We start from the raw sequence: 21,859 nt of genomic DNA on the forward strand, positions 1-21,859 counted from the left end.
AATTACAAATCATTCTGTTAAAGAAATTATCGGTGCCGGCGGAACTGGATACCCCGAATCACTCCACCTCGAATACGTCACCAAACCTGAAATGGAGTCAAGTGCCGAGGCTTGTAGTGTCATAGTAGTCTAAGGGAAGTACAGAAGGGTACAGCAGAAGCTTCTTCAGGCAATGCAATCAATTCGTATTCGATACGTCCAATTATCTTATTAGGAAATGGCCATGTCCTTGTCCATCTCTAGAGCCCCTCCTTGGTCTAGATCCCTATCCGTCCTCAGTTCAATACGTCCTTTATCATCAAGTTCAAGGTCCTGCCTGAATAAATACTACACCTACTTCTACACTACGACCAGTTCCCCGCCATTCTCATTTTCACCTTTCAACATAAACAACCACAGAAACAGAAACAGAATTCGTGTCAATCAATTCAGCACAACAAACAAGATGGCTTCTGCTACCAGCTTTTACGACTTTAAGCCCCTTGACAGTATGTTTTCCTCATGATTGTTACACTCATACCCCGCCTTGAACACACCACTTCACTTCACTTCATGATAATAGACTCATTCAACTAACATCTCATCTCTCAGAGCGCGGCCAAGAGGTTCCCCTCGCCGACTACAAGGGCAAGGTCGTCCTCGTCGTCAACACTGCCTCCAAGTGCGGCTTCACTCCTCAGTACGCCGGCCTCGAGAAGCTCTGGACCGACCTCAAGGGCAAGTACCCTGAGGACTTTGTCATCCTCGGTTTCCCCTGCAACCAGTTCGGTGGCCAGGAGCCTGGTACCGACGATGACATCCAGGAGTTCTGCCAGCTCAACTACGGCGTGAGCTTCCCCATCATGAAGAAGACTGAGGTCAACGGCGACAACACCGACCCCCTCTGGGCCTGGCTCAAGGACCAGCAATCCGGTCTTCTCGGCCTCAAGCGCATCAAGTGGAACTTTGAGAAGTTCCTCGTCGGTCGTGACGGAAAGGTCAAGGGTCGCTGGGCTAGCACTACTAAGCCTGAGAGCTTGGAGAAGCCTATCCTCGAGGCTCTTGCTGAGAAGCCTTCCGCTTAAGTTTATGAGTGATGCAAGGAAAGTGTGCCGTTGTTAGACCCCATCAATCCAAAATGAGATACCCTGTTGGAGGAAACATAGGCGCACGGTTTAATGAGAGCTTCCATGCTTATGGGATACCAGCTAGAACTAATACACAAACCAGATCACGATCTGGTTAATATTTGGTAACCCTCACATGTGTCACCATTGAACACAACTTAGTGACACCATCTTGCGATTTAAACTGTCGTAGTTCTCGTGATACCAGTACCCCATCCCATCAACCACTTCATGCGATACCATATGTTTTCTCGGCTGCCTGAACCGCAAGCTTCTCCGGCTGACTTGCACTAAGCTCTCGTCGCACCTATCATCTTACACGTTCTCATAGTAATACCTCGTTCCAACATCATACTCCAGCAAAACCTCAGCCTCCATTGTATCAACAGAAGCCACAACCTGCTGCCACAGGTAAATCTCGAAGGCGCCCGGCATGATAGCAGGCACCGCAACAGCACATCGATAACTCCCCTCGCCCTCAGGACTCAAGATCATGACAAGATTACGTCCCGGTAGACGGTAAAATCCAGGAGTGTCGTCTGAGGGATTCCAACTAACCACCATTCCTGGTCGAAGACGCCCTTTGAACGGGACGTCTACCATCTCAGGCCTTGGGTCACGGCTTGAAAGCCCTTTGTCCTCAGCGCCTTCTTTCTCCGTCTCTGTGTTTTTTTCCTTCTGGTACATGTTTGGCTTCTTGCGCTGGGAGTCGATGTGAAGACGCCAGAACTTGGCTTGGAAGGCAGTCGCCTGTTCCAGCGTTACACCAGGTGTTTTGAGACAACGAGTGATGAACTCTGGAACTGGTAGACGAAGAAGTTGAAGTCCATTTGCTTCAGGTGCGAGATAAGCAGGAGAAACAGGTGGTGCACCAGACTATCCATACTTCAGTCAGCGGGTATCAAACAGTCAAAGGAGTCGGGTAGCTCACATTCTTCAAAATCCAATCCTGGAGCAAGTCATGAGGCCAAGTACTCGGCTTCGCAGCATCATACTTCTGCACCACCGTCTTCGGCACAGTGACTCTTAACATCTCCCCATACCTCAGCGTATTCTTCGTAGCCCCAACGTCCAGGAAACTCGGGTTGACACAAGCCACAACAACAGTCTTGCAGGCTCGCTCGGCAGCAGGGTCAAAGACGTGCTTGAGTACTTTTGTCAAAGCACTCTGCCGAAATGGCACGTATACCTTCTTTCCAGTTGCGAGACTAGCGGGGTCGACACTTGCTCTGCCGCGGATGCAGTCTTTGAGGACTGAGAGACTGGCGTTGATTTCACGGGATTCTTTGATGCGTTGGGTTGAGTGCTCTGTCACGTCGCGAGCTGCTTCTGAGCCTGCAAGATCGATGAGATACAAGAGTCCATCGTCAGATTGAGGCAACGCAGGATTTTCGAGACGAATTTTGCAAATAGCATGGGAGCGAGACGAAGAGTCATTCTTCTGCGTTGAGGCGGTACTTCGAAAAGACGCAGCATTGTTGATATGCTGGATCAGAGTATCTGCATCGCTAACAACAAACTCAGAAGCACCTGCAAGATGAGTTGACCCAAAGGAATCTTCAAGGATAGAGATGGGCTTCCGAGAATTGAGCAGATCAAAGGCCGAGTTACCTGCGAGCTCGATGATAGAAATGGAAATGTTTCGAGTGCCTTTCTGTTCACCAGAGAACAGAGTTTCCGCGATGAGGCACTCGAGACCACTGACGGTGTATGTCTTTCCTGAACCAGTCTGGCCGTAGGCGAACATGGTGCTAACTCCGCCGCCCCAGGCCCATGGCACGAGAGGTTTGACAAGCTCTTGATAGATACCCTCTGTTGTATCATCAGAGTCGAACACTTTATCAACACGGTAGTTCCATGACTATTCATGTTAGTATCTCTGAGTGACCGTGGCATGTTAGACTTACGACTAGAGGAGGAGGGCCCCTGACTGGTCTCCTCAGTTCATGCAAGTCAAGCGTACCAGGCAAGTTCTTTCGAGGGAAAACGCCAATGAGTTGTCCTTCTTCTTTCTCGTCTTGCATCATGGGTCGAATGCGAGTGGCGATGGTGATATCAGGATTGGGCTCTTCATCGCTTGGCTTGGCGTTGGCGGGTGCTGGTTTGAAACGTTCTACTAGGTATTCGAAGCGCTGGGCGTTGTCAAGAATAAACTGCTCCATGTTTATGATTTTGAGTTACTGGTACTGATTGAGGATATAGAGTTTATGATATTGGTACAGTTTGATATCATAGTCGGAATGTCTTCTTCATATACTCTTATAAATGGTGTTGCCTAATCGCTAAATCGATCTGATACAGCTGCATTGTTGTGGCGCGCTAACCCAGCAACCCTTGATTTAATTACACGTGACTTTGAATCAGTTCAGATAAATGACAAAACATGAAATACTGGCTGGTGTTGATACATGGACATATTCTATGGAAATCATTGTGCCACAATAGCTATGTTTTGAGAGAAGCGGGAGTATCTTGTTGTAGACCAGGAGTGGCTTATACCGCAAACTCTATCAACTATTAAACAACGAGTCTGGTGCTCTTAACCACCTGATCTAACACTTATATCTTTTTTTGAATTATACAATTACTCCTCTAGGTTTAATTGATATAAGTCCCTGTCGAATTGTGACGTTATTTGCAAACACCGATAGTATCTTCACTTCGGAAGCAGTTTACCCTACACTTCCGGGCACGCGAACATCAACCATCTGCAAAACTATCCGCAATCATAAGGCAGCCGTTTCAAATAGTTTCTTCTTTTTCATTAAGTCATTCAATCCTATAGGATCTAATTCTACGATGTCCTCTTTTTAAAGTGCTGCCTAGTTTCCCCTTATCTCGTTTCTCAAAATCTAACCCCTTTCATATGTTGAACTAGGCACCAGTTTAACAAGAGATTGGCAGAGCGATCGACTACATCACTATGTTTCAATAAACGAATCTCGACTTTAATTGCGTTTAGGCAGACAATATCAAACACTAGCAAATTGACAACTGTGCTGTCGCCCCTTGTTTATTGATCCATCTTCATGTCCAGCCAGATCGTCCATGATGTTCAGACCCACTAGAGACTTCGAACTCTCAATATAACCTAGGTGATTATAACTTCCTACAAGTTGCTCATTAGTATCCCGAGACTCGACTCCCAAGTTAGCCCGATTAACAGACCGAATAAAGCTGGACTTGAGGGTTCAGGAACAGAGGGCAGCACCGAAAGACACCAAGAGCACATCGTATATCGACATACAGTCAGATCCTGCATAGAGGATACTTGTTCCTCGTTTGTAGATCTTCTTTGTGAATGCCATTGAACTTGATAGAATCTTTTGTGATCTTAGATGGCCAAACTCGTCTTTCTGCTTCAAACTTTGTCTCGCATATCTCCCGAAGTAGAGACTTCACAAAGGTCTTAGAAGTTTCGTTGATAAACTCCTGGTATAATCATTCAACGAGACAAACAGTGGCTACCCTCTCAACCTTCACAGTCAAGTAAGCGATAGCCTGTCTCTCCAACTAAACCACTGTCTTCGAATATCGAAGTTTACACGCCAGAACAACACAGACTCATACAAACGAAAACCTACCACGTTGCATAGCAACTCGCAGATCTTTCAAGTACCGAACGAAAGGTCAAATGGACAGATTCAAACCACAGCTTGACCTGACTGTAACTCTGCGAAACAGCTTACATCAAAGGACGTCCCGTGCCTTACTTGCTTCATCATCCCGTCCTCAAGACCTTGTTGCGCTTATAACAGCAGTATCCACAAGTCAGAGTCATCCGTCGTGTCGTCTTTATTAGGCTCACCACCAATGCTCTCTCAAAGCTCCATGATCATAACCGACGTCGTACAAAGAAAACTCGACCCTCTCATATGACACTTGTCAATGTTTCCTCAAGTCAGCCCCGATTACAATTGAAGAAGGCTCGACAAATCGCATAGTCTCTCCAGCATCTCGAGCGCAGCACCGGAAGCATACGCGGGATGGGTACCATCATACGTAAGCACAGCTCGCATGCAGATGACAGATTATTATCGCTTCCGCGACAACAGTTTGACTGTGTTTGACCAAAACCGAGTCAATATTCGTTGCAGTATCAAGAGCCGTACGGTTTGAGATAATGGTTAAAGTGCAAATAAGGCTTCTCCAGCTAGGCGTTCGATTTTCAAGCTAAATCGGTGCCTGATATACTGCAGCTTTATTGTAAGCCCTTGAAGCTGCACAAACATGTTTGGATCAGCATGTCAGCAGCGATCCGTGTCAACGTGGTTCTGACAGGGACAGAAACCAATCGCCTCTCTGACAGCAAGTTTATCTAGTTGCCTAGAAGTCCCGGACTTACCGATGTCGTGCCAACCATAAACCTGCTGGAAAGAGATCGTATCAAGAATGAAGGATGACGCCAAGCAGTGAGTGGCTAGTGTGTCATTCGTCGTTATCTGGCAATGCTTATCGCCAGTTGTGATAACTGTCCGAGACTTTTCTGGAACGAGACGATGGGGGTTCGTGAAGAACTAATGCCGAAAATTTGTCGAGGAGCAACTTTCAGGCTGAATGCTTGTCGCTTGTCAGACGAAAGCACTCGATGCATTGCGCTTGCTGTTGGTCAGCGGTTGGTGATTACCCTGAACTATTGATCATGGATTTGAAATTGAGCCATGGAGAGTACTGTCTGTGTCGTCGCAGAAGATTCCCACAAAACGAAGTTGCTGCCCTGTTAGGTACCCAAGGTAACTCGTGGGGGTGCTCTGGAACCGCCGATAGACAAGTCATACAGGAACTACCTGTGAAGAAGCAATGTTTCTCAGTTAGGTTTGTGATAGCGAGACCGCGATCATATTCCTTCGGCTTGGGATCTTGAAGATGATAACCAAAAGCTCTCATCAAGCTGTCATAGCTAACGTGTATAGCATCATATTTCCTCGAATGAGAAATGATCTTTGGTGATGTGCAGTAGAACATCAGTTTGCCCTTCTGACTGGTGAAACAATCTCGATCCCAGGTCATGAGGATTCAACCAGACCAACGGATTTCTGAGAACAAAGTCCATCATTGCCATGCCCAGATAATCGATGTTGTTGGTCCTTACCCTACATCACAAACACTTATCTCAAAACTGTCACACGGCGACATCATCAGTGTCGTCATCTTGTAATAGCTTGGTTGTCTCGAGTGATTGGATATCTTGGTCAAGCCACAGTTTAGGTCAGACTGGCGATCAAGCTACAGTACCAAGTGCCGATCACTCACTGATCGTCGACCGCGCACCGAGAAGACCGACAACCTACAGTAGGTGCCCTCTGCTCGGGTTGCGGAAGGGTTTCCGCCGTCAGATTGAACCAACCTCGGGCAACCACCACCACCACCCTCACCAACTCTTCCATCTTTTGCGTGCGAATCATACAGTAGTTTCGCGCTTCCCCGGATTTCCAGAAGTATGCATGCCACCCACCCCACACAGTAAAGGCCGCACACCGGGCGGTAAAGCAAGTGACGGGAGCCAAATGAATGCAGGTTCAGGTTTTGATCGCCCAACTCAAGATTACAGTACTATACTAGCCACTTGGCTGAAAGAAACTGTTCCAAGTTCAGTAGTACAAATGCAATTTTAAGTGGTAGGAGAAACTCAAAGTTAAAGAGATTTCGAAGCCTCGTCATCTAATGGGTTGGGCTACCACCGGCCCTTCGTCGGCTTTTGTACAGTACCAAGGCAAGGCATTTGAATATTACGTACAAGCGGCGAGAATGAAAGGAAAAAAAGGGGAGTGAGTTCTTCGAATGTCATCGCGTCCAGCTGTAAGCCTGTAACGTAGGCGGAATCTCCACTCCGTTAAGCAAGACGAAGAGAAACTTGTCGCAGTGGCCACTAAAGATTTGGGTTGAGAGTCTCAATGGTTCGTGTTGATAGGACAGGTTCGAGATATTGACGCCGTGCACTCGGTTTAATACGATGCCGCCTTTTGCTTGTAGCGCTTCGAAGTACCGTACTGTATCCATTCTGTGGTGGAGAACATGCTTCGTAAGTTGCAGTGCTATTGCTCCGCCCTCTACTATTAAGCCGGTCTCCATTGCATCGTGAAAGTCTGGGGAATGCGGGGGACGAATGAGAAGCATCATTGTGATGATGACCGTCCCGCTTTGTTTAAAGGAGTCAGGAATGCAAATTTGAACGGTCGACGTAGAACGTGCCAAGATATCAGCCTCCCCTCGACTCTTCCCGGAGCATCGTTTGCGCACGAGACCCATTTCAAACTGTTGATGTGAATCAAGTGGAACTTTTGCACCGCCAGAGCGGAGAGCCAGGCTCTGCCATGCCATGCCATGCAGCAGCGGCGTTTTGCCCACGAGGTTTCATGGCTACCAGGGCATGTGCGTCTGCACATGAAATTGATATGTATCGCCGGCGATTTGAACGTTTTCGAACGTGCAAATTGCCTTCTACAACCGTCCAAGCCTTGCATAAGGAGGTGGTGTGGCTGATTTCTCAACGGATGAACCATCGTCTCACTATCCCAGGGCTCGGCCCTTGACGGCCTGACGACTCTGAAGCTCGGCACAAGGAAGCTGAAAATAATCGACTGTCAAGACCGCACGAGCCAGCTCATCAGCGACGGTGACGGTCCGAGACAGAGAGTCTACTCGGACGCCGAACTCTAAAGGCGGGCCATGCACATGAGCGCCATTCCATCCCCACGGTGGTAATCTCATGACACACTAACACCAAGAGGCGCGGGGTTGGTAGGGTTCTCCATCTTCTTGTCGGGGATATTGGAGTTCAAGGGTGCCCGTTAAACAGTCGGCCAGACTTGTTGAGAATTCCCCTGGCCCGACTTTTAGTCAAAACCCCGATACTATTACGAGATAATAAAGCAGCCCAGCACCAACTCAAGGTCATGGCAGCCCGATATGAAAACTCGCATCGCTAGCTGCCCGTCCAGTTTGCGGGGAAATCTGGGGACGTGGAGACCAAGCTCCAGAACCCCTTCACGAGATTTTTCAGAGCCTGGTTGTCGCAGGGCATCGGGGTCTCTCCTGTCATCCCTTCTCGGAATGTCGATCAACCGTTGTCATGAAGTGAGCGGGCCCTAAACCGTTCAGGTGAAATGTCCAGGGGAGCCTCGGTTTGTCTTCAACTAGGATGTGAGATTTGCTTTTTGTGATCCTGGCCTTGTTTGTTTAAACGCGATTCAAACAATCAATCGCAAAGAACCTGTTTTACGTTATCATGACACCTAGGGACCATAGAGTTCTTCTCATGAGAAGCCATGATATGTCCATGAGTCGAAATACTTAAACAGAGAACCGATCATAACCGACGCCAGGCTTCTATGCCACGACAAACAGTAAGTCGCCAGCTCAACAAGATCAAAAATGGGCGTAAAAGGCCTAATCAAAATTAACGGTTCGCTCGAAGTAGTAAGGTCCCGGCCTTGCTCAGAGCCGTTCTTGATTCGTTGCCCATCGTCCCCTTGCCAGCAACGTAGCATTCAACATCACCTCAAGCTTGTGGCAAATCGGACATGGACCCTAACACGTCAACGTCGGTTAAAGCCCTTGCAATAGATAGCAAAAATCCCTGGCTCGATGCGAGACAAGACAATCGATGTTGGGAGTCCTTCTGCGGATCACCTTGGGATCTCGGAGATGCACGCAGTCGATAGGGGAGCAGACCGACTTCTTACGAGCCAAGTGAAATAGCCGCGTCAAGGAGGTATTGGGAAATTCGCTTAAGCAGGGGTTGTGTGCAAGTCGCTCGAATTGTAAAGCCAATTTGAAGGACACTATCGAAGCCACCTGTCGGACATTTGTGTCTCGGGTATTGGCGAAAGGAACAGCATTCTTAACATGGATCAGCGATAGTTGTGCGAATGAAGAACCAGGACCAGACAACCACGTTGGTTGGTCTCTGCGAATGGCGACAGTCGTGGCATCTTTCCAAATTCTGCACAAAATATTTGGCTGAAATTGCCTGTGGTTCATCGTATCGATGAAGAGCCTTCATACAATGCTGGATGAGTGATTGGATGATGCCATCAGAAATATTCGTGTGCTGCCAGACTCCGCGATCATATCGAGGCGGTCACTAGATCCGAAGTAGAACACTTGTCTAGGTGAGGACTAGCATAAGAAAATGTGACTATGGCCGTAGACTTAACACGGTCCTAGGTGTTTGGTTCGTCGAGCTTTCGCGACATACTGTACATAGTAGCGCTTGGTTCTTAATTTTCCAGCGACCAAGAACGAGGAGTTCATCAACCGCACTTGGGCCAATGACAAGACCATATAGCAAGAGAATAAGGTTGATGAGCAGGGGCCAGGGACCGTGACGACCGAGACATGATTGGCATGGTTATGTCTCATTGACAACAGGTTGCTGTTGATTCTAGGCGCCCCCCCTTGTCCCCGAGGTAGAGATTGGGAGTGCAGAAGGGGAGCTAGCAGAGGACTTTTTGCAGAGCGCGAGGCTTAGACCCTAGGGCCTAGCTTCTACGCAGCATCGTTCGGTCCTTCTAACGCACGATTTATTGTTTAGCGGATGCGACTAGACGACGCCCATGTCTGATTTGGAATGGCTGCAGAGCTGGACCCTTGTCCTCCCCGCAGCATGCCCCTGTCGATACTTTGGATTGACTGCCTTGTGAATTGATTGATTGCTTTTAGGCAAGCGGCGCCGGTAGTCGTCCTCAGGTCACGGCATTCGGTCATTAAAGTCTTTCAGATTGAGCTGTGTACTTGACCACGCCGTCCGCTGCGAATAATTCCACCCACTCGAGTTTCGTTGCTGAAGCCACTGCTGTCACCAAGCGTTTCCGAGCAGGGGTACCTGGTCAAGTTCGACAACCATTCACTGCTAAGGTCTGCAAAGGCATGTTTGATGATCCGACCCTTATTCTGCATATCCAGTATGAGATAGCCCACATAGTGACTTCAAGGACAAGTCCCGTGAATCTTGGCTTCTGCCGGAGCAAGATAAGAGTTTCGCCTAACATTGTCGGTGAGAAGGAAGGTCCGGCGTCAAAGACATTTGCGATGGCTCTCCATTGTATCGGTTTTCATAACTGTGCCGGATTCTCATAGGTCAGGATAAGCATTGGGGGTTGGGTTTACAAGGGCTCGTTGCTCATTCTCGGTTCCGGCCTTATGAAACTCTTTGTTTGAGTCAGTGACAAGAGTGTTCTTACCAAGGGCCTGGAAACGGGTTTGCACACAAGTTGAGGAAAACCTGGGATAGCAAACTGCTCGAGATAATTGTCAGTTGGTTCGTTTACCAAACAAAAATTTCTTCACCCTTTGGAGGCTAAAATGCCAACAGTGTCCTCTTAACCTTCGGGATGATCCCGGTTTAGTGGCCATCTATCCCAATCCCTGACCGAAGGATCGGTACGGATACTCATACATAGGTAGACACCGATGGAACTCTGCAGCTCTTCCTGACTGCAGCCACCAAGCTGACCCGCGCAAGACGATCATTGCCTTATCGGCTCGCGATAAAGTATGTAAGAGATTGGTCTTCTCTCGGGACCGGCCGACACTTGTGAGTAACGTTGAATTGAGTTTTCTCAGTGCCGAACCAGTGGTGGTCCTAAAGATAGAAAACCTCAAGTCCAAGTCGATCACAGGTCGTAATTGAATCTAATTTGCATTGCAATCCCACGAGAAACGGCGATGGTATTACTACAACGCCGCCCACATCATGGAGGATTGGTTGAAGTACCTAAGCGAATGCGTATGCATTGCCCTGTGTGATGTCTGGATGTGTTACCACCCGCCAGGGGATATCTCCAATTAGTCAAGGCGTCAAACGAACCTCTGATAAACCCCCCTGCGATGGAACAAACTATCTCCAGAAAGGCAGCAGCATCGGCGGGATGATAATGTTCTAGAAAGGTGGCTGCGACGCTCAAGGCTTCGAAAACCAGCGAAGGTGCCTCCTGCTGACTCCTGAAGTTGGCGCACATGCATGAGCATGCACATTTGGACGTAGTACTGGCGACAACCATGCCTCACTTTCCACGATTGCTAGTGCAGGGCACCGAATGGTGGTGTGACGCGACAACCAGAGCATACGACAGTGGTTCTCTGGGCACTGGAAGCCACTTGAAATCCCTTTGCTAGAGCATGTTTCCGTAGCATAGTGTGATGATGGTAACCGTTGCAAGTGACTGAAAACAGCAATGTGCGTGATGGTGTTGAAGTGGTTCCAGATGACGAGAGCGGCGTGTTCTGGTGTGGCTGTCGGCTTTCAGTGCGAGGGTAGCATGCATCTCTCGCATGCAAACAGCCACATTCTTACAAGCACCAGGTTTCAAGTGAAATCTTGGAAACCAGACACCACTTGTAATAGAAAGAATTGGCAGTTCCGCCAATGTTCTTCAGAATAAAGGGAGGGCGTACTGTGATTCTACCTTTTTTACTCTACATTCTGGTCTTTCATGGTAGAGAGGGTCCATGGAACCTCGGGCCTTTCGGCCGATATCAGGGTTGTGATTGAGGTGTTTCTGGTCTTCGGCCTCTGTCCGGAAGTTGCAATATAGTACCATCATATCGCAACTACCAGACCGCTTGGAAGAATTTTCTTAGATCGAGTAGAGTAAACAGGCTGGCGCAACTGTTCAACTGTGTCCATGAATGATGTAAGTGAACGGGCGCAACTTGGGTGGGTTGAGTGGGGGGACCACCAAGGGTTAATCAGTGCGCCCCAAGATAGTTGAAGTTAGAGACAGCCTAATGTGTGTGACAAGGTCAGAGAAGCCTGGTGGAAGAATGCATAGAAGTTCTCACAAAGCCATCCTGCTTATGAGGCGCCGCCACGGCCACTAGGCAATTGCAATTTAGCCCGAGTTGTCGTGACTAATTCTTTCACAGGACGTGGAGGATCAACCACTAGCACGTATCGCAGAGCTGCCGCCGCGATATTGCCGCCATCACATTTTCTTTTTGAAGATAAATATGGCGTGAGTTGAGCTTATGGGCAGACAAATCGAGCAATCGATACCGAATTTAGTTATCATTCAGCTATGTCATTCTGGCAATCGATCAACAAGACCCTGATTGCCGTGTGGGATGGTGATAATCAGCCCTGCGCTGTTAGGCTAATACAACAGATGACAATTCGTGTCGTGCGCGGTTGTCTTGCCTATGATCCTGCGGGGTGAGAGGTTCGTTGGTTCCACTGCCTCTGGCAAGGTTGGCATTGGGCCGCTGGTACAATTGCAGATATGCAAGAAGGCAAAGTGAATGGGCGGCAGCCGGCAGATGCGGAGCATTGGACTCGACAGACAGAGAGCGGATACTGTTATTGCGGTTCGACGTCGCCAACGCAGCAAGAGAACGTGGGTTCTGAATCTGGACTTGAGTCTGGTTCTGATTCCGCTGAGCACATACCGGCGCTGTTACCAGATATGAACGTTAGCACATGTGTTGAGTCCTTGTAATGTACCCCTGAGCTTAATTGAATTACCAACGTCGTCACAAAACGGTTCGCATAAATTTAGATTTATGGTTGCAATCAGTTGCAAATGAGCCACAACCGAGGTGCTTGTTCTCGAGATTGACGTGACGTGACGGAGCTGTACTTCCTTTGCACACTCCACCGATCAGTAGCAGTAACAGTAGCTTAGCTTAACGAACAATAAGCAATCAAGCAAAGAGGCATGACATGGATGATCGTGAGCTTGGCGACCCCAGGCTGTCTGGCCCTTTTGCTTCTGAGAGGCGGGGAGATTTGCTCTGCTGTTGATAAATGGATGTATGGGGAGTGGATGAGGTCGTCTTGGGTGGATATGAAGAAGGTAGAGAGGAGGAAGGAGCGATTCTGATTGGGCAATCAGGTTACAAAAGGACCTGACTGACCCTGGGAGTGGATCGCTTTAGCGCCTGTAGACAACTGCAGCGGATGATTTTAAGGTGCACCCGGCGGCGGTTTTGTTACCCTTGCCCTTGACATCCATGGAGAGCCAGGATGTCCACATGCAGCTCTCCTTGTCTGGTCCTGGCCCTGGCCCTGGTCCAGCCGGTAATATGGCTTGGCTCTTTTGTTCTCAAGATAGCTCGCACGCAATAAAGATCTTTTGTTTCCATTACGGATATGATAACGGATATCTTATCTCACCGTCGTCAGGAACCACGCGCGAACCTGCAGATGTCGAAACTCTGTGATCGACGGCTGCCAAGCGCCACACGGCCACAGTACCGTATTCGTTGTGTGCGACAGTGATAGTGATGGTTCAGCTCGCAGAGCATGGTTTGGATGAACTGTCAGTCAACTCATCGCAGCCTCGTCGGCGTTTCCGAGGCGTTTCTAAGAAGCATCCATATGGAAACTCTTTAGCCTCTAGTCTACCGTCTTCAATGACATTTTGGAAAGACGGTCAGATGAATACCCGGATGCAGAGAATTAAAAGCGAAAGCCTCTTTCCCCCTGAATTTTGAATCTTCCCAATTTCCATCCATAGCGTCAAACTATTCGCGCGCCAGACTATGTACGGTGTCGGTAGCAGTATGAAAGGTCCCTCTTGATCTTAGCCTCAAACCACAGACACTTGGCCAGCATGCTGTGTTATACTCCCAGATTATCTAGAGGGAACGCATAGGCCCAAGCTGGAGCAAAGCTTCCTTCAGAGTTGAAAGCTTTGAACCAAGCCTCAGGTGGCTCGGTTGGATACCGTTGTCGTACCGGTTTCCGAGATGAAGTAAACAGTCATTGCGAAGGTGGCGCCACAAGAATGCGGAATTTCAACGAGCCTGTTAGGATTGAAATTACAGTACATGAACCTTTACATAAATTAGTGAGTTTTGGCTTGTTAGATACGTTTACCATATTTTTAGACTATATTCCGTGGTTCTATACGACCTTTATCGGCATTTCGCTTGGATCAATCGGACGTAGCCTTGACCACAGACAAAAAGCAAAACTTGCACGCACGCACGCACAATCTTCCTCCACAGCCAGTAAACTTCCTTGCAAATCTTGGATATTCACGCAATCCTGAGTTTATACCCGGCGGATTTTAGGCTTTGAGGCTCTATTCCATTTGTGAAATCGTCCCCGACTTGGCGCTCACTGCACTCCTACCCAAACTGGGCCTAGATTTTCAACCTTGTCCTTAGCCTGGCCTTGCCTTGCCTCTGTCCGTGACTACAGAATAAGGTAAGCTCATACATATCTGTTGATGAACCCGTGTTCCGAGACGATTCATCTGCACGGGTAAGATCCAAAACAAGAGTTCGGGGCACGGGCGGAAGAGAGCGAGCGAGGCAAGGCTCTAGCAGGGAGTCGGATGTGTCTTGACGAAGGAACCGAACTGGCCAAATCACGAACCCCCAGACAATAGTGGGAACGGTCAGGGCAGTTTTAGGGACTAGGGGTGCTTTGCAGTGCTATACCGACGGCCACTAAACCGTAGATGGTGATGAAGCCGGGGGGGCTTAAGACTCCGTAGCCCGCCGAAAGATGGACATGGGCGGAGGTTCCACACAGCGACTTCAGGCGGGTGCTTACCCCAAAGACCAAGGCCAAAGACAGGACGAGAAAGGGCTTACAGGACCGGTGACAGAACCATTTTCCTGGGGCAAAAGTCGAGGTTGAGATAGGAAGATACTTACGACTGCTCACATTTTGATATGCGAGACCAGGTACCCAAGCTATCTATATCTTACGTAGTAGCCAAGGAAGGTAACTTGTTTGGCAGCGCCTGCCGTTGATTTCATACAGTAGGGCAGGAAGGTAGGCACGCCCACGCAATCTTCGATCCCGCCCCTCCTTCTGAGATAGATAGATGAGTGAACGGGTGAGTGAAGTCTCCCCATATTTTCGTCCTTCTCCAACGTGCCCACGCTTTTCATCATCACCACCACCCGTTCAGCATGCATCTACCGTACGTACCAGCCAAGGCGATATTGAGTTTGGTCCGTCGAAATTGAAACCATCTTTTTTTTTTTCGTCCTGTATGTATTAATGGATGTCAGGGGAACCCCTACTTCGGTCTACAATCTCTTGTCGGTCTATCATTCGAACCTCGGCCGAAATAGCATTCATGGATCCCACCCCGCTGATCTTCAGTGTTGGTACGGTACAGAGTACGATTCGGTCTGTTAAAAAAGACGCTTGCTAGGCTGCTTGCTGGGAGGGACTTGGGATTGGGATGATGATGCCAGCGCCAATGTCAACGGTGCCCCCATCGTCCCCATCCCCATCCTGATCCCCCCTCCCCCGTCCCTCTCTCCACTCCCGTCTCTCACCAGATGTCTCTCCCGCTTTACTCGATCTTGAATGTGCTATCTACTCTGCTGCTACTGTAGGTACATCCATGCTGCCCACGCTACTCCCTGTAATCACACACCCACCCATAAACGTACACCCTTTGAATGTCGCGCTCCCCATCATGATCCCTGCTGAGGCTTCAGGGTCTTGTTGCTGTTCTCAAGGACTGGGCGATACCCTCCCAGGCTCTGGACACCCCTCGCCTCTTATGTCTGGCCTTCGTCTTGCCTTATACAATCCCAGAGCGCCACTTTCATATCTAGACATCGTCCCTGATCATTCTTGTATACTTTAACATCGTGTTCCCACCGGTTCTAAAGATTTCCCATCGACTTTACTCTTCTGAGTTGCTCATATTCATACCTTTTACTATACTCCAACTCCACCATCAACCTCATTCCACCTTTCGTCTCTATATGTTGACGTAGCCCAACCATATTCTATAACTAAACTTCTACAACCCTCCCAACGCCCGCCTCGCATACACTTCACCCCTTCAACTTATACGAAAATGACAGCAGCCATGGCACAGCCGACTGTTACAGTCAAGGATCCCTCTGCAGTGCGAAAGCGCAGAAGACGTGCTCCTGCTGGTGGCGCTTCTGATGACTGTTTCTCTTGCTCCAAGAAGAACATCAAGTGTGACCGTAGACGGCCATATTGCTCCCAATGTCTCGAAGTTGGCAGTGAATGTTCCGGTTATAAGACACAGCTTACTTGGGGAGTTGGTGTGGCTAGTCGAGGCAAGCTTCGAGGTCTCTCTTTGCCCATTGCAAAGGCTCCTCCTGTTACTCGTGAGCCCAGAAAACATTCAACTGCTTCTTCAAGATCCAGCTCTTCCATGGTTCACCACGGAACTGAGGATGAGCACAGAAGAATGCGCCAGGGTCCCATTGACATTCCTGCCGTGACACAAGTTGCTTCTGCTCCCACAACGCCTTTCGCTATGGGTGGCTACGACTACCTCTCCATCTCCCACCCTGAGCACGCAGCTCCTGTCCACCAAGGAAACTGGGGTGCCATCAACTACTCCCCAGCACAAGAGACAAATCACAACATGCATCGGTTTCCCGTGCCTCTTGTCACAGAAAACCTCTCGTCCTCTATCGACCCCCTCACCCCAGACGTAGGCTATGTATCGCCCATGAGCCAATCTTACACCAGAGACGATGTTTCCTACGTTCACAGCCCATCTTACATGTACGATAGCTATACCACGGGCACCAGTTCCCCGGGTCCTCAAAGCCCTCCTTCCTCTCTTTACGTCGAGCACGCAAGGACCTTTGCTCCCACCTCGTGTCCGAGTCTTGCCCACGCCCCATCCGAGATGAGCTCAAGCCTTCACTCTCATACCGACACCTTTGATTCGCATCTTGGTAACAGGATTGTTCGCGACTGTGATTCATTCGGTAAGCTCAGATGGAACCAATGAATCCCTTGGTTCTAACGTGCGCAGGCGTGCCTGAAGTCGATACATATAGCACCAGCTACGGTTCTATGCCCATCTCCTGGCATTCACCACCTTCGATGCAAGAAGAAGACGTCAAATCTCATCACTCGGACTTTGCTCCCTCGGGCTGGCCCACCGCTTCCGAAAACCAATCTGTTCATGTGAGCCAGGACCTCATCTCCAAGATGCCCTTTTTCATGGATTACTACGAGAACATCATGTGCCCCTCAATGGTCTTTATCGACGGGCCACACAACCCCTTTCGAGACCATATTCTGCGACTAGCTGCAAACAGCCAGAGTCTGAGCCATGCTATTTGTGCTCTTGCATCCTGCAATCTCCGCATGAAGAGGAAACTGAGTCTCGGACGTGATACACGAGAACTTTCTGAGAAGTTGATGGCTGACAAACATGCCGCCGAAGCCATGGCAGACACTCAGCCCGACGACTTGTCCCTCGCCGAGGAATATCAACACCGCAACCTGGCTGTGCACTTATTAAACGAGCAGCTCAACGACCGGACCAAAGCTATCCACGATTCAGTACTCGCCACGATCCTCCTACTGTGCCATTATCGCATGGTCGAGTCCGGTATCGCCAAGTTTCACACCCAGTTTGCTGGCGTCAACAAGATCCTGACTCTTCGAGCTCAATATCTGGCGGCATCGAGCAACTCCGCTTGGATGGAAGCAATTTTCACTTACTTTGACGCCATTTCCGCGAGCATCAACGAGCGCGAGGCTCATGTCTATCCAGGATTCAACGGAATGCCTGACAATCAACTTCTACCTGTTGGAGCCGAAAACTTGGTGGGATGCGACCGCGAGCTTTTCAAGACCATCAGTAAGCTTGGTCGTCTCAACCAATTGTCACAGAACCGCCCCGTACAAAACACATCTGCCTCGACTCGATCTCAGGAGCTGCCTCAGCGATCTCCTTCTTTGTCCTACATCTCTCCATTGGGCCATGCTCGCCGGGAGTCACTTACACGGTTTAGCGTGACGGATGAACAAATGGGAGACATGAGCAGTCACAGCATTAGCGGCAACCGATTCAGTGCGACACTCAACAACGATATGGCTACACCCAAGAGCGCTCCTGCCCCATCGTATGAAGAGAACCGGTCACAGTTCTGGCATGAGTGGAAGGAAGCACGCCTCGCTCTTCAAAACTGGAACTTTGATGCGTCTCGCGTCAGTGCTTCGCTACCTGAACCTTGCTCACAAAGCCAACTACGAGATCTGGAATCACTGTCTGAGGCGTTCAGGTATGCCGCGCTCCTGTATACGGAGCGGCTCGTGAGCCCCTCGCTACCTTCAGGACACCAAAGCATTCAGAGCCTTGTCAGTCAAGTTGTCTATTACGCAACAAACCTGGACACTGGCAGTAGCGCCGAGAAGTTCCTGCTCTGGCCCCTTTTCGTGGCGGGCTGTGAGTGTGTCAACGAATTACAGCAGAATATGGTGCGGTCCAAGTGTCGAGATATCATGTTTCGTTCTGGTTACATGAACAATCTAGCGGCTCTCGAGGTACTGGAGAAGCTATGGGCTCAAGATTGGTCGGGAGATGAGCCGTTGGTGTTGGGGGCCAGGACCGGGGATCAACGCGGACCGTTCAACTGGACGAAGTGCATCGGGGGACCCGGAGTGGAGGTGGAGTGGATCATGTTTTGATGTGCAGGGATGTTCGGCGATTGACATGTGAAGGTGTTTGACCTCGTGCAGAGGTGATGGGAAACAGGGATCTGGCATACATACAAGGGGCTGTCATTTGCATTGCAGGCTTGGGCGTGGGTAGGGGTAGATGGTGGGTTAGTCTTCAGGTGTGTCAAATTCGGAGCTACTAAGGGATTGAGTTTGGAGTTCAATTTAGGGTGTAAAGGCCAGCATTATATGTATTATGTAACGAAGCGCAACGCAACAAACAGCATACGGAACGGTTACGTTAGAAAGGGAGCATGGCGTCTCGGCTTAGCATGTTAGGGCCAGCACTGGAGTCTATTACATCCATGCTAAAACAAAAGATGGTCGAAAAAGACCGAAATGAACATATACACCCAAAGACTTTTCTTCAAGTGATCGAGAATAGACCAAGCATAGCACTATGGTTTGAAAATGAGACTTGTTTGCGGTAAGGCTAGGATACAAACAAGTGAACAAAACACCTTCCTGATCTGATATACTGAATGAGCTGCAGTGTAACCCATGTGAAAGTAAAAGCCATAGACGAGTCAATTGTGGCTGCTGCAAGACGTTACAGGGCTGGACTAAGACTACGGTAAAAGTTCTAGCTCTCAGCCTCTTGAAGTCATCTTCCTTAGTAAGTTAGTAGGATGAAGATTCTACTCCTAAACAAGGACAGGCCAGCTTTGACACCTCGGTCTCAGTCTCAGCGGCGCCACTACGGGAGCACTCCGTTGTAGGTCAGGTCAAGTAAAGTAAGCATTGGTACCTGGCGGAGCCGGCCGAGTAAGAAAACTCGCTGATGATGATAGTGAAGCGCGGTTAAGTCATTGATTGGCCGAATGGGGTTTCTGAGACACACACAACCTAGAGACAAGACGTTCAGACAAGTGTGGCTCGCCTCTTAGTCTGGATACTATCGGGCCAGCAAAGAATCTGATAAGTGTGGGGATATGATCGACAAGAAGGATACTCTTTAGCGTAGAGCTGAGATGGAGCACAAACCATGTAAGTCGCGGTAGTAGTTTTTAGGCATGTCAACTACAACATCAAATTTGTTAGTGTACGTATCTTTTATTATACCGCCTTGCATTGCATTGTCACTACGAGACATGCATCGGACGTATGGAGATGGCATATGTACAATATTGAACCTGCAGATGGGGACAAGACAAGACGTATACGCAAATGGTTGGTTCATGCTTATTCTTACTTCCAGGCAGCGAAACTGTAAAGAAGAAAAAAAAGTCTCATCTGACAGCGAAACAAAGAGCACGAACAAGGCCCCAGTTGACCAGGCACTCTCTTACCCTGGCGTCTTCATAAGACAAGAGAAAGTGACAAACCCTCTGTTACTGTACTTCTCTCCACATTGTATCTGACCAATCTCTCGGAACTAAAGGGGGGTAAACGCCACGGCATGTAACAATCCCAAGCCCAAATCCTGCTCAAAGCCTTGCAGGGCAGGGATACAAAAATTCCCGGCTTCGGTGAGAAGGACGATGCACGGAGATCATCCTTCAGTCTTAGCTAATGCTAGTTTCAGGACGAGGGCTGTGGTGTTTGTATAGTAGGCCGAGGCTGGTGGATGTGGATATGGGGAAGATGGGTAGGGGATAGGGGCGAGGGTGTGTACTATGTTAGGGCCTCAGGCTGTAGATGTCGTCGAGTTTGAGATTGCGATGCTATTCCTGACGAGGTAGGTCGTAGACGATATGTAGCTTGTCGATGATGACCGTAGCTTGTTACGAGGGTCGTTAGTTTGCGAATAAATCAAAAACTATTACTATCACGAAGGGGTGTAAAGCAAACAACATGGACATGACTTGTCATGGAATGGAGTAATTGCGCCCGCAATCACATGTATATCATTGGGAGTAGAGATGAATTCAATTCTATGCTCAGTATTCGAGACGATGTCCAGGATGATCTCATGTAGTGGCGATGTTTCGCAAGTGTCCCGATTTCTGTGACGACAAGTCCGTTACGACAAGTCCATGGCTGTGTCGTCTGTTCCCTCAGACCAGATCTCTAGGTTGTTGACCGCCTCTTTGGTAATAGAGTCAACCTTTGGTGATGGTGGGGATGGATCTGGCGTGGGCAGTTGTGCTGTTGGTGCTTGTTCCTCCTTGCCATCCTTGAACTCCACGTCTCCTTCATCGTCGCAAACGAGGGTGCTGGAGCTTGCACGAGAGAAGCGTCGCCCAGCTTCATTTTCGTCCCAAGGGTACAAGGGAACTGGTGGTAATTCACGGCGAGGGGGTCGCGGTAATTGCCTTCGTTGCAGCCAATACTCTTCGAGTTGGTCTACCAAAGTCAGTCACTCATTCCCTTATACTATCTCTGTTTGATCTTACCGCTGATGGACCAATACACTTCATTATGTTGATCTTCGAAGAGCTGCTTAGAGTCCCTCAATCCATCTTTGACGACCATCAAGTCCCACGGTCGCAAGTCCCTCAACTGCTTGATCCTCGCCGCAGCGACCTGCGGGACCCAATTCCTCATGACCAGAACCCCATAGAGCATAAGACCGTACTCGTACGTCCATTCGACAACCCATTGGAGCTCCTCCACAGCATTTACTCGCTTGGCCTCGTACAGATCGAAGTCTATGTCTTCCATCTTGGAAATAGTATGGATCCATTCCCCCTGTCCCTGCTCCTGGAGACGCTCCTTTCTGAGGGCCCATTTGTTACATCGTTCATCGAGTTCGATGTTGCTTATCCTCTCGCGGCAGTCTTCACATAGCCATAGAAACTTGGAGATGACGAGCGTTTGTTGTTTCTCGGGGGAGCATAATTCGTTGCAGCCGTATGTGCAGCCCAGCTTCAGCAGGTGGGCGTGCTGGCACCGCTGGAACTGGATGATGCCCAGACAGCAAGGCATGCTGATGTCGATACTGATTTACCTCTATCGAGTTGTGTGTATGTGTTTGTGTGTAGAACGAGGGTTGCGAAGAAGAATAACCGATGATAAAGGTAACAAACTGAAAGTGAAATGCAGCAAGGTTTCAAGGCGCTGCAGAATGTAACGCATTTCACACTACAACTTCCTCAACGTCGATGGTGGCCGACAGTTGTATCGAATACCGTATACGTTTTGGAGAAATAGCCATAGAGAACAGCTCACAGCGAGGGCTTCCTGCCGCTTCGTTGCCGGCCGAAGCCATCTATACCACATCCTTCTTCCACCTACCTGCTATATGCAATTACTGGCTATAGGAAGGCTGCATATTGCTCGCCTCAACGATAACAAGCCTCATATAATCTTCAGTGAACAGTCGTTGAACTCTCATAGCGCATTTCGCCGTGATAGGGGCGAGTGAACGAATGAGGTCCTCACGTTGACGAGG

At 49.1% G+C, this 21,859-nt stretch overlaps 4 protein-coding genes across 4 annotated transcripts; 2 read left to right on the top strand and 2 right to left on the bottom strand.

The window, feature by feature from the left end:
* Positions 1–445: 445 nt before the first annotated feature.
* FIESC28_04204 (uncharacterized protein) lies at positions 446–1,064 on the top strand (the record flags this gene model as incomplete). The annotated part of the gene is made up of 2 exons (XM_031158351.1): positions 446–488; positions 592–1,064. 2 exons carry the CDS (start codon positions 446–448, stop codon positions 1,062–1,064), a joined length of 516 nt encoding a protein of 171 aa, XP_031017497.1.
* A 357-nt stretch (positions 1,065–1,421) lies between these two features.
* On the bottom strand, positions 1,422–3,268 carry FIESC28_04205 (uncharacterized protein; the record flags this gene model as incomplete). The annotated part of the gene is made up of 3 exons (XM_031158352.1): positions 1,422–1,982; positions 2,038–2,967; positions 3,014–3,268. The coding sequence occupies 3 exons, from the start codon at positions 3,266–3,268 to the stop codon at positions 1,422–1,424; spliced, it is 1,746 nt and encodes a 581-aa protein (XP_031017498.1).
* A 12,615-nt stretch (positions 3,269–15,883) lies between these two features.
* On the top strand, positions 15,884–18,495 carry FIESC28_04206 (uncharacterized protein; the record flags this gene model as incomplete). Its single annotated transcript, XM_031158353.1, has 2 exons — positions 15,884–16,781; positions 16,829–18,495. 2 exons carry the CDS (start codon positions 15,884–15,886, stop codon positions 18,493–18,495), a joined length of 2,565 nt encoding a protein of 854 aa, XP_031017499.1.
* Positions 18,496–20,488: 1,993 nt separating this feature from the next.
* On the bottom strand, positions 20,489–21,129 carry FIESC28_04207 (uncharacterized protein; the record flags this gene model as incomplete). Its single annotated transcript, XM_031158354.1, has 2 exons — positions 20,489–20,811; positions 20,862–21,129. The coding sequence occupies 2 exons, from the start codon at positions 21,127–21,129 to the stop codon at positions 20,489–20,491; spliced, it is 591 nt and encodes a 196-aa protein (XP_031017500.1).
* Positions 21,130–21,859: the final 730 nt, after the last annotated feature.

Source organism: Fusarium coffeatum, assembly GCF_003316985.1.
Source record: "Fusarium coffeatum strain FIESC_28 chromosome Unknown BRIP53273_contig_87, whole genome shotgun sequence".
NCBI classification, from domain to species: Eukaryota; Fungi; Ascomycota; class Sordariomycetes; order Hypocreales; family Nectriaceae; genus Fusarium; species Fusarium coffeatum.